Source organism: Nicotiana tabacum, chromosome 22, assembly GCF_000715075.1.
Source record: "Nicotiana tabacum cultivar K326 chromosome 22, ASM71507v2, whole genome shotgun sequence".
NCBI lineage: Eukaryota > Viridiplantae > Streptophyta > Magnoliopsida > Solanales > Solanaceae > Nicotiana > Nicotiana tabacum.
In genome coordinates this window covers 69,537,081-69,549,110 of record NC_134101.1, presented here as the reverse complement: position 1 = coordinate 69,549,110, position 12,030 = coordinate 69,537,081, and the positions used below count along the sequence as shown (strand labels likewise).

The 12,030-nt window shown below is 35.9% G+C and overlaps 1 protein-coding gene across 1 annotated transcript; it reads right to left on the bottom strand.

Moving 5' to 3' along the window:
• Positions 1-6,116: 6,116 nt before the first annotated feature.
• LOC142175920 (uncharacterized) lies at positions 6,117-11,612 on the bottom strand. The gene is made up of 4 exons (XM_075242927.1): positions 11,487-11,612; positions 10,769-10,903; positions 6,897-7,034; positions 6,117-6,680 (listed from the first exon to the last, which is right to left on the bottom strand). The coding sequence occupies exons 1-4, from the start codon at positions 11,610-11,612 to the stop codon at positions 6,117-6,119; spliced, it is 963 nt and encodes a 320-aa protein (XP_075099028.1).
• Positions 11,613-12,030: the final 418 nt, after the last annotated feature.

Here is a 12,030-nt window from a genome sequence, read left to right as displayed (position 1 = left end):
TATTACTCTCTCCGGTCCTCCTTATTTGTTCCTTTAGCCAAAAATGAACTGCTTAAATATATTTGTCACCTAAATATGTATTTATGTTACTCTCTCCAATTCGCTGGCTCGTTTAACTATGATCCCACAAATTTTCTAGTGTGAAATTAAAAAATAGTCATATTTATAAGTGGTAATTGAAAAATAGCCAAAATTTCAAAAGTAATCGAAATTTAATAACTTTTTATGTAAAGATAAATCTGAACAAAAACACTGTTCAAAATCCGGAAAATATTCCAGCATAATATACTGGAGTTCAAATTTTTTACATGTGAACTTTCAGCATAAGATACTGGCGATCCAGTATAATATACTGGAATTCCAGCATATTATGCTGGAAGTTCATACACAGATGCTCCAATCTCCGGTATATTATGGTGGAACTTTTCGTGTGTTGTAGTTCCAGCATAATATGCTGAAAGTTCATATACAGGTGCACCAATCTCCAGTATATGCTGAAACTTTTCGTGTTGCAGCATAATAATGACTATTTTTCAATGAGTTTGCAAACACTGACTATTTTTTAATTATCAATCCGAAAACTGGCTAGCCCGTGCTATTTTCACAATTTTCTAGAGCCAATGCCTCGTAAACGATTTTACTCCTGATGGTAAAAAAAAAGGGTTGCAAAATTTAAGGTCAGTTGTGTGTGTGTGGGGGAGGGGTGGGGGGGGGGGGGGTGTTTAATACATAAGAAAGGAAAACAGTAATGTTTTGGCCTTTCAACCAATACAACAATGCGGTCCCCTTCTGAATTGACCAACTGCTCCACTGCTTTCATTGCTTTGTACCTGTCCTACCTCCGCTAGGGGAGAATTACTAACATCTGATGCCTCTATATCTTAGAATTTTGAACTAAATCCTGGCTCCGACCTGCCCCAACCCCAATCACCTATTCTCCCTTGCCTTCCATCTCAAACTTATTGAGAAAAAAAAGAAGAGAAGAGTACTTTGTACAGTTTTTACTTTCTAGTCTCTACGACCTCCCGGCTCCCACAATAGAACCAACTACCAACTTCCCTTAGTTTTATGCTGCTCGTTGCATGCCATCTGGTTAACATAATTTCGATGAACATTTTACTCATATCTATATTAGCACGACAAGTATGATGAGATGGTTAAAATCTCTTTATTTTCAACCGGAGTGCCTTATCCCTGGTAAACTTATCTAATGCGAATCTGAATCGATTAGTCCATGCAGAAATAATTGAGAAAACGAAAATCAATGGACATTTTGAGAATTTGAGGTCTTGTTTGGCCGGTTGGCCCCTGCCTCAGGTACATCCTGAAACCATATATAGATTCACATGAGCAAAGTATTAAACGAGAAGCAATTACAACAAAGTGGTTACTAGTTCCTTTGAATGGTTTTGGGCCTTGGTGGGCCCAAATATTGGCCCATTACTAATACTGACGAAACAACTCAATTAGCGTTGGCGGATCATCCTTTTCTTGTCCTGATTCGTTTTCATGGCTGCGTCATGATTATTGTGCGATAAAAACATACAAATAATTCAAATTATGCGGTTAACCTTGATCAGGCAACATTTAGGTGGTCGAGATTACTTGCTCTTTTCTCCTTTGCAAGTTAATTACTCTGAGACAATTTCAATAATTTTAGTGGATTTTCTGGAAACAGTTCGGTGGTACATGGACCATTATTCGTTTCGTAGTGTGAAATGTACTAACCTTCTAGCAATTATTGTTCAGTTGAATTTCCTTTATTTATTCTACATTTTTTTCCGTCAGTTCTTGCTTGGACTTTACTCCATGATTGTCAAATTAGAAAAAAGTGGACAAGAGTAAAATTATCTCAAATACGTTCTGATTTTCAGAGGAAACAATGTTGCACTCCCAAGACAATATTAGTAATCTTCAAAGCTTATTTTTACTCAAATATCCATGCAGACCTCAATGTTCCGATTAATCTTCATCTTTTATGTAATATCTGCCGTTGAAATTAAAAGATTACAATGTAGTTCCAAAGAGACAAGTAACTCGTGGTTGAAATAAGTCTATAGATTTACATTGTACTTAAATATTTAAACAATCAGGAAGGCTCAGTACTTCAACTGAGATAATGAAAATTAAAATTATTTCACCTTTTTAATTGAAAGTTTAGGCGATTCTCTAAAAATGATAGCGAACAAGATTATCCTTAGAGTCGAGACTAAGAGGAATATATAAACCTCTTTGAGATTCAAATCATATACCTAGTCTATAAACAACATTTTAGAACTGTGAAGAAAGAAACTCTAGTAGTAGCCTAAATCTTTCCAATAATGATTCAATGGCTTTAGATCATATGAAACATGTGCCATTCATTGTTGGCTTGTCATAAAGCCCATCATTTCTCGAAAGTCTAAATGCTATAAACATGACTAGACATTTATTTAATTTAATAGGAAACGTGTCAATTAGCAAGCTAGATGATGCCTATATTTTAATTGGGTTAGTTTGGGGCCCCTTCCAAAATTGGATGTGCCTACTTTGAGTGGTGCCCCTACGTGTTATTAACTCCAAGAGGCAACAGCAGCCCTGTCAGTAGTCGCTGAGTGCAGGTGTCCTTTTGTGACACGATTCAGAGTCACTATTAGCTAGTTAAAGTCTTAAGTCACTTGCTCCGTCATTTATTCCTTCCCCAATAGCATACTCCTATTTTCAACTACTATCAGAATTATTAAAGGCCAAAAATAACAATAAAGCTCTAAGATTTGTTGGGACTCTAAGCACAAATCACAAATAAAGCGTGAGTTTTAATAATAAAAAAATATATATATGAAAAAATATTATGAATATGTATGGGTAGTTCAAGACTAATATCTATAAGCATGAATACCAAATATATGGAGAAAGAAATTGAATTATTTTTACAATAATGTAAAATATCAATTGTTTAGTGTCGCTTCTTCAGGATTACGCTCACTAACAAAGAAATGTATGTATTAGAGCCTTGATGAAAATATTGAATCGCTCAAAATATCCCAAGCCTCACTTTAGGGCTTAAACACGCCTTTAATTACACTGCCTAGTATCACATACTCGGCCCTTACTTTGATTTCATGCCGCATCATATTCAAAAGTTCAAACTTTAAATTTCTAATTAAGGCGAATTTTTTTTATTCATCCCATCATACCTTTTGATATTTGTGAAGCAAGACGTATAAAGGTTGCTAAGTTACATTTGTTTGTAAATAAAATATTTAAAACCATTTGAAAATCATTGTCAGAAGAAGAAGAAGAATTTGTAATAATAATAATAATAATAATAATAATAATAATAATAATAATTTCATAAAAAAATGAGACCCATAGAGTTTGTAATAGTTGGAGGCCTCAACTCTTTTTCTTTTCCTTTTTCTAGTTTCCATGTTTCGATTGTTATAGTCTTTGAAAGAAAGTCTAAATTGTTGAATACTTTATTTCTGATATGTGTTTCCTCTGTTGGTGCATTATGATTTCATGAACTTTCTAGTGCTCAATTATTTTTCTCTTTTGGGTCATTTCTACCTTGTTAAAGTGAACAATTTTATAAGGTCTTAGTGTGCAAGTTTGAACGGTATGGTGCTCCTAGCGCCTAGCATCATCACGTTCCCAAGTAACTTTTACTAAAGGATGTCAAATACATAAAGTTTTCCGGAAGTTGGTCCAGACGTTACGATTATAAAAAATATTTAAATAATAATTTGTGTTAAGTTAATCCCACCTATATAATAAGTATAAATTTTGTATAAATATGGACTTTTAAAAATCTTTAATTATGCAAATACACATTGTTGAACTCAAAGTCGTGAATATGCTCTCATTCGCTGCCGACAATGAGATTTCCCTTCTGGTTTGAAACTCATCTTTCTCTCATTTGACCCCAAAAATAAAAGGAAATTTGTTTTACTAATCATAATTCATTGCTCCTAATAAAAATACTAGAACAGCGACATAATAGCTCCTAATACTAGAGCAGCGACATTGAATATTAAAGTCAGATTAAAACCTAGGGCTACGAGTTGGAGGATTAATTAAGGAACCATTTAGTAGACTAACTACAAAATCATTCTCTTTGTCTCTTAGTCGAATACGTGTCTTAATGCCAATAAGCCAGAAAGTTCAACAAAGGTTCTTTAGTGCAGGAACTTTTAGGTTAACTGAAAATTTATTGAAGTGCTCGACGACTAATGACAATTTAACAAGTGGCAAGATTGACTAAATTCAGTGCGATATGGTGGTTTATTATATCATTGTGTGATTAAAAGCACATAGGAGATCAGCACTTTCCTTTTTTGGAATGTCCTTAGACCCTTTCTGGAAGTAATTTTCAGTTTTAAATTATAGCTCTCTAATGAATTAAAGTATGCCCACTACTGTTATGTAATCCTCATAACAAAACTTTTTTTTTTCTAAAACGAAAAAAGCAAAAAATAGAAAAATATACAATAACTTGATAAAAATTTGTAAGTAATTTACCAACAAATATTAAGTTATAATGATAGTATACATTTTTTTTTATATTATCCTGGTATAAAACTTAAATCCTTTCGCCAAAATCAAACATTGTTTTTTGGAGTGTCATCAGCTCAGTTTTTATGGAATGCACTAACTGGTTTGGCTTTTTAAAATACATACCAATTTCAGACTTTAATTGTTTATATTGTTTATTGCAAAATTTTATGTATTTTTCAGAACATTGTTGGCTGGATGTTGACCAATCATATCAACATAAAGATTCTGTCCCCTTTTTTCTTCTTATTTCTCGGCTTTTATAAAATAGTAATTGCAAAATGCCAAAAGCGTTAGCTCAATCAGAATTCAATATTGCTTTTCCCTTTATGCAAACTTGGGCAATTATAAACAAATTGCAGTTACCATTTCATTAAGATTTCTGACAGGAAATCTATTTTTCTTTGTTTAACAATATCACAATATACAATTTCACTTCTAAACAGAATAATTTCCAGACTTAAAGATTTCAATATTTCAGAATTATATTTCTTATTGCTAACTATATGAAGAAAAAAATTAGATAAATAAAGTTCTCTCTTTGAAAATGATTGAAAGTGAAGGTTAAAGGCCAAAATAGTTGTTGAAGTGATGGTCAGCATGTTCATAATTTAGAACAAGAACCAAAAACAATTATAAAAAAAAGAAAACAAAAAGAAGAAGGAATATAACAAGATCAGCAGTGGAATTAATCAAATATATAAATGATACTCCATTAAAGGAAATGAGTTGTCACTTGGCAGCAGAACCACAACTAATTTGTTTCCATTAAAGGAAAGATCCCTTTTTCTCTCTAATTCCTAAAAAAGTCAAAATGAGTGGGAGCATGTGATTCAGATTAGAAGACACTATTGGTAAGCGTGTGCGTCATACTCATGTGGACAAGCGTGCAACCTGCAATTACTTGCTGTCACCAAAACAACTAATACAATGTCCTTTTGAATATTCATTCCTTATTATTTTGGGGTCGTTTTATGGGATTAGTATACTAATTTTGGGATAGTATTGGATAGAGATGTACAAACAAAATCGATAAATTATATTAAATCGATAATCCGAGTTAAATTAAGAAAAAAAAACTCGATGCGGTTTGGTTTGGTATTAAAAAAAATACGATCATAATTGATTTGGTTTGATTTTAACTAAAAAAAAATCAAAGCGAAATCAAATCAACTTGTTGTGTGCCTAATCGAAATTAAACACAATTATGCAGATAAGAAACCAAGAGTAGGAATGGCTTCTGAACAATCTGCACATGAGAAGGTTCTAGAATTTAGGAGTTTAGAGAAGAAGAGTAATTTTTTATTATTCGGAATATCCCACAAATCAGCTGGTGCTTCCCTTTTATTAAGATCCCTCTAACAGCTCCTAACCACCTCCTAACTACCTTCAGTCGCCCAACTAACTACAACTAACTACAACTAACTTTCTGAATACAAAGACTGTTATGCCCCTTACTAACTACTTACAATGACTCCTATTGCCCTTAACTACTTTGGTATGTAACAAATCCCTCCCCTCCCCCCTCCCCCCCCCCCCCCGCGCTAAAAGTCCTTGTGCTCAAGGACAAAGGTAGGAAATTGTTATTTAAAACTATGAGCATCCATCCAAGTGTTGTCTTCTCTTGGGTAATTGAACCATTTTACTAGGAATTGTGTCACAATTCTGCTTCCTTTAGGCACAACTCTGGACTCCAAAATTGATTCAGATTCCAAGACAATATACCCATGAGGTGATAGAGCAACTAGCAGTTCAGCAACCAGAGTGCCAACTCCAATATGTTTCTTGAGTTGTGATACATAGAGGGTGGAATGGATCTTAGCATGAGCAGGTAAATCCAGTTGGTAGGCCACAAAACCTATTCGTTTTATCACCAGAAATAGCCCAAAGTACTTGGGACTCATCTTGTGATAGGATTGACCTTTTAAGGACATTTGTCTGTAAGGTTGCAACCTTACAAAGACCATATCCCCCATTGCAAATTCTCTAAAGGACCTTTCTTTGTCTGCATGTGACTTCATCCTTGATTGTGCTAGCTGCAAATGGTGCTTCAAAAGTCTGATGGTACTTTCTCTTGCCTGCAAACTTTTATCAACTTCCTCCACCAATGAGCTGTAAGTGACATAAGGCATATGAGTTGGTGGCTTCTGTCCATAGAGAACTTCAAATGGAGTGAGCTTAGTGGAAGAGTGATATGTTGTATTATACCACCATTATGCTAGGAATAGCCCGTATGTCCAATCCTTGGGTCTGTCATTACACATGCACCTGAGGTACCCTTCTACACATTTGTTCACTGCTTCAGTTTGCCCATCTGACTAAGGATGGTAAGTTGTAGAATGATGAAGCTGAACCCGTTGTACCTCAAAGAGAGACTGATAGAACTTGCTTAAGAACACCACATCTCTGTCACTAATAATAGTCTGGGGTATGCCATGTAATTTGTAGACATTTTCCATGTAGGCTTGAGCCACTAAAGTTGTCATGCAAGGATCTTCAAGCTGGTGAAGTGAGCAAATTTACTTAGTTTATCCATCACCATTAAGATTACTGATTTAGTGAAGGACATAGGTAAGCCTTCAATAAAGTCCATGTTGATTGCCACACTCTTTATGGAATGGCAATGGTTGAAGCAATCCTGGGCTGCTCACATTTTCTCCTTTTCACCTTTGACAGGTTTCACATTTTTTTATATGTCCATACACGTCAGACTTCAACTTTCTCCAATAATACAATTGATGGATCCTATGAAATTTTGCTATCATGCCTGAGTGCCCTCCCATTGCACTGTCATGTAAAAAGTGCAAGATCTGCTCCTTTAACTCTTTATTAGCTCCCACTACTATCCTCAATTTCCTATATTATCAAGACCTAAAATCTCACCTGTCGTGATGCCACCTATCTTAATACTAGGCAAGCTGACAACCTCAATAAACCACAATTTCTTTTAAGTTTGAAAACACAATAAATAAATTTAAGAGTAAAATCCTACAACTTTTGATACAAAATACTGTCTTTATACAATACACTCCCAAAATCCAGTGTCACTGAGTACATGAGTATATAAATGATAACATAGTTTGACTAATAAAAACACTGTCTAGAAATACAGAACAACACAAATAACTGAAAAGGAAGGAGAGTCAAGGTCTACGGACGCCAAACAGCTACCTCGATAGTCTCCAACAGATGAAACTCCGAAATCTAGCAACCGCGTATCCGAAAGTACCTGAATCTGCACACGAAGTGTAGAGTGTAGTATGAGTACAACCGACCCCATGTACTCAATAGGTAACAAGACTAAACTTTGGTCTAAAAGTAGTGACGAGCTCAAGAGGTACAATCCAGTACATAAATAACAGTGCAAAAATGTAGGCATACTTTCAAATTTACAGTTAAACTCAGTACAAGTAAAATAGATCAATTCAGAATGATATGAGGAATATGACCTCTCTATATCTACATGCCAATGTACATGCTGTATGTGATGCACCTCAGTGGAAACCTCGTGTACTCACAATCTTAAAATATTCAATCACTCAGTACTGTATATGGCCAATCCAGCCCAGGGAAGATCCTATCCCATATATATATATATATACACATCAGCTGACAGTCAGTCACTCAATACTGTATAAGGACAATCCAGCTCAAAGGAAGATCCATCCCCAAATATATATAATTAGGCAAGATCCATGCCACATATAAATAAATAAATAAGGCTACTCCATGCCCTGGGAAGTTCATCCCAAAAATAAACATCAACTGCGCTCATTATGAGGGGTGCAAACTCCGGAGGGGATCCTTCATCCCAAGTGCTATATAAAGCCATTATGGCCTACTACGGCGTGCAATATGATCTCATAATAATATATATAAAGCCAATATGGCCTGCTGCGGCGTGCAACTCGATCCCATAAATATCCTCACAAATGGATGAACATGACTGAATATGAAATTTATATTTTAAAATAATTAATTTAACAGCAACACGAACATGTGGGTCCCAAAATATCGGCACGTAGCCTAAACATGATCTTTAATATGAGCCTCAGCTTAATTCCTCTAACACGTGGGGAAACATGTGTATAATGACATGATTCTTTGATTATGCAACTCTACGGAATTTATTTAAATCACAATGTCCATGGTGCACGCCCACACACCCATCACCTAGCATGTGTGTCACTTCCAAACAATTCATATAACACGTAATTCAGGGATTCATACCCTCAGAACCAAGTTTAGAAGTGTTACTTACCTCAGCCGTGTAATACTTTATTCCAATATGCCTTTGCCTCGCGAATCAGACTCCAAACTCCTCGAATCTAGTCACAATTAATTTGATACAATCAACACAAATTATAGGAATTAATTCCATATGACAAAATCTGAAATTACACTCAAAAATCGCCAGTGGAGCCCACGTCTCAGAACCCGACAAAAGTTATAAAATATGAACACTCATTCAACCACGAGTCAAACCATACCAAATTTACCAAATTCTGACATCAACTCGACCTTCAAATCCTCAAATCTTATTGTCAAATCCCTAGGCCCAAATCCTAGAATTTTACCTCAAAAAATACGTAATCTAGTCGGAATACTCAATGATAATTCAATATTATTGACTAACAATGATCATAAGTGACATACCTCAAGTTTTCCAGTGAATTCTCTCTCAAAAATCGCCCAAAACCGTGTTGGAAATGTCCAAAATGACAAAAATGTCGGAACCCCTCTGTTGAGTAATCTGTCCAGTGCTTTCGCACCTGCGGACACTTAACCGCATCTGCGGTTCCGTTTTTGCGGAGACTCTACCTCATCTGTGGTTTTTGCCTAGGATGGATTTACTCTGCTTCTGCGGTCACCTTCCCGCTTCTACGATCAACAAGCCGCTTTTGCGGCTTCGCAGATGTGGCGAAGGCTCCGCACCTGCGTGCACTACCTTGCCCCTTCGCATTTCGCTTATGCGAGCCTGACCTCGCTTCTGCGGTGTCGCTTCTGCGACCAAGGCATCACAGAAGCGATCACACTAGCTGCTGCCCAGCTTCATCATTTCCTTAAGTCCAAAAATAAATCCGTTAACCATCCGGAATTCACCCGAGGCCCCGAGGACCTCAACCAAATATACCAATAAGTCCCAAAATATTATATGAACTTAGTTGAAACCTCAAATCACATCAAACAAACGTAAAACTACGAATCATACCCCAATTCAAGCTTAATGAAACTAAGAAATTCCAACTTCTACATTTGATGTCGGAACCTATCAAATCAAGTCCGATTGACCTCAAATTTTACACACAAGTCATAAATGACATAACGGACCTATTTCAATTTCCAGAATCGGATTCCGAGCCCGATATCAAAAAGTCAACCCCCCGGTCAAACTTCCAAACTCAAATTTCCTATTTTCGCCATTCAAGCCTAATTTGACTACGAACTTCCAAATAATTTTCCGAACACAATCCTAAGTTAAAAAGCACCATACAGAGCTATTGAAATCGTCAAAACTCTATTCCCGGGTCTTTTACATATAAGTCAACATCCGATCAACTATTTCCACTTAAACTTTAAATCTTGGAACTAAGTGTTCCAATTCATTCTGAAACCTCCCCAACAAGTCATATAATTATAATTTAACACATGATAAGTAGTAAATGGGGGAACGAGACTGTAATACTCAAAACGACCGACCAGGTCATTACATGTATAGAACTCCATTCTTCAACATATAAGCAGGCTTAGATGAAGGGTCTTGAGTAGATTGGTTGATTAGTTTTTGAAAATGAGAATCATTGACATAAGACTCCTTAATTTTATCTAGGAAGTCAGAATACACATATGACAATGTTTGCAGTTGTGGTTGGATTTTAGGCAGTCTAGATAGAGCATCTGCCACCAGATTTTCTTGTCCCTTTTTGTACACAATGTGTAGTCGTACCCCATCAGTTTGGCTAACCATTTCTGCTGACTAGGTGTAGAAATTCTTTGCTCTTGGAGGTATTTGAGACTCTGATGATCAATTCTCACAGTAAAGTGCTTTCCAATCAAGTAAGGCCTCCATTTCTGGATAGCTGCCACGATAGCCATCATTTCCCTCTCATATACTAATAACAATTGGTGTTTACTTCTCAAAACCTTGCTCATGTGGGCTAGGGGATGACCCTGCCATGATAGCCATCATTTCCCTTTCATATATTAATAACAATTAGTGTTTACTTCTCAAAACCTTGCTCATGTGGGCTAGGGGATGACCCTGTTGCATCAGCACTGCTCCAATACCCATTCCACAAGCATAAGTCTCAATGACAAACTCTGCACCAAAATTAGGAAGTGCTAACATAAGGGTGGTAGTCATTGCTGCCTTCAATTGTTTAAATGCAGCAGTAGCTCATTCAGTCCATGGGAATTTATCTTTCTTGAGAAATTCAGTTAGTGGTCTGGCTATTACTCCATACCCCCTAACAAACCTCATATAATTACATGTTAAGCCCAGAAAATCCTCTCAATTCTTTAGCTGATTGAGGAGTAGGCCAGTCTAACATAACCTTGACCTTGCTAGAATCAACAGTCACTACTAAAAAATGGCCAATTTCCGACTAAAATATTTCGACAGGAAAAAGTAGTCAAAAATTTCCAGCGGAATCGGTCGAAAATTGCATAAAAATATATTTTTCAATTTTTAATAATAATTACGACTAATATTCCGTCTATATCCGTCGTAAATTTTGGCGAAAAATACCGCGTAACTGTTAGCGACCAATTCGGTCGGAAACAATTAAAAAAAATTAAAAAATTACGCCCTATTCAGTCGGAATCTTTTATTAAAATGAGGTTTGACTATTTGACCTAATTTCCGACCGAATCGGTTGGAATATAATTTTAAAACCCCCGACCCCTTTCTTTTTTCTTTCCCTATTTTATTCCTTCTCTATTCTCTCTCTCACACTCAAACCTCCCCTCTCCCTCCCCCCACCCAACCCGCCGCTGCCATCACCAGCGACACTCATCGGCGACGCTGCCCCACTGCAGCTCCGTCGACGACCCTCCACTGCCAGGTAGGTTTCCCTCATCCTCCTTTGTTATTATTTTTTAAATACAGTAATTTTGTTTAATTGCTCCTAGTTTGGTTTGTAAAAATTGATTGGTGTTAGCTAAAGTAAATCTATGATTATTGTTAGTAGCTAAATTAAAGTTATATGTTGGTAATTTAGGGTTATATGTTAAAGTTATATGTTGGTAATTTAGAGTTATATATTGCTAAATTAAATTTATATGTTAAAGTTATATGTTGGTAAATTACATACTAATTTGGGGATAACATTACCAAGTTGGGGATAATTTTACTAAATAATTTTGCTAACTAATTTGTAGAGTTGTTACATATATAGCAATTCATCTCATTTGATTATATTGGGGAGGGTACTAATTTTAAGAAGAGAAAGTATGAGGAGTCTATTAAAACTCTTAGTGCTAGTTGACTACTTTTGA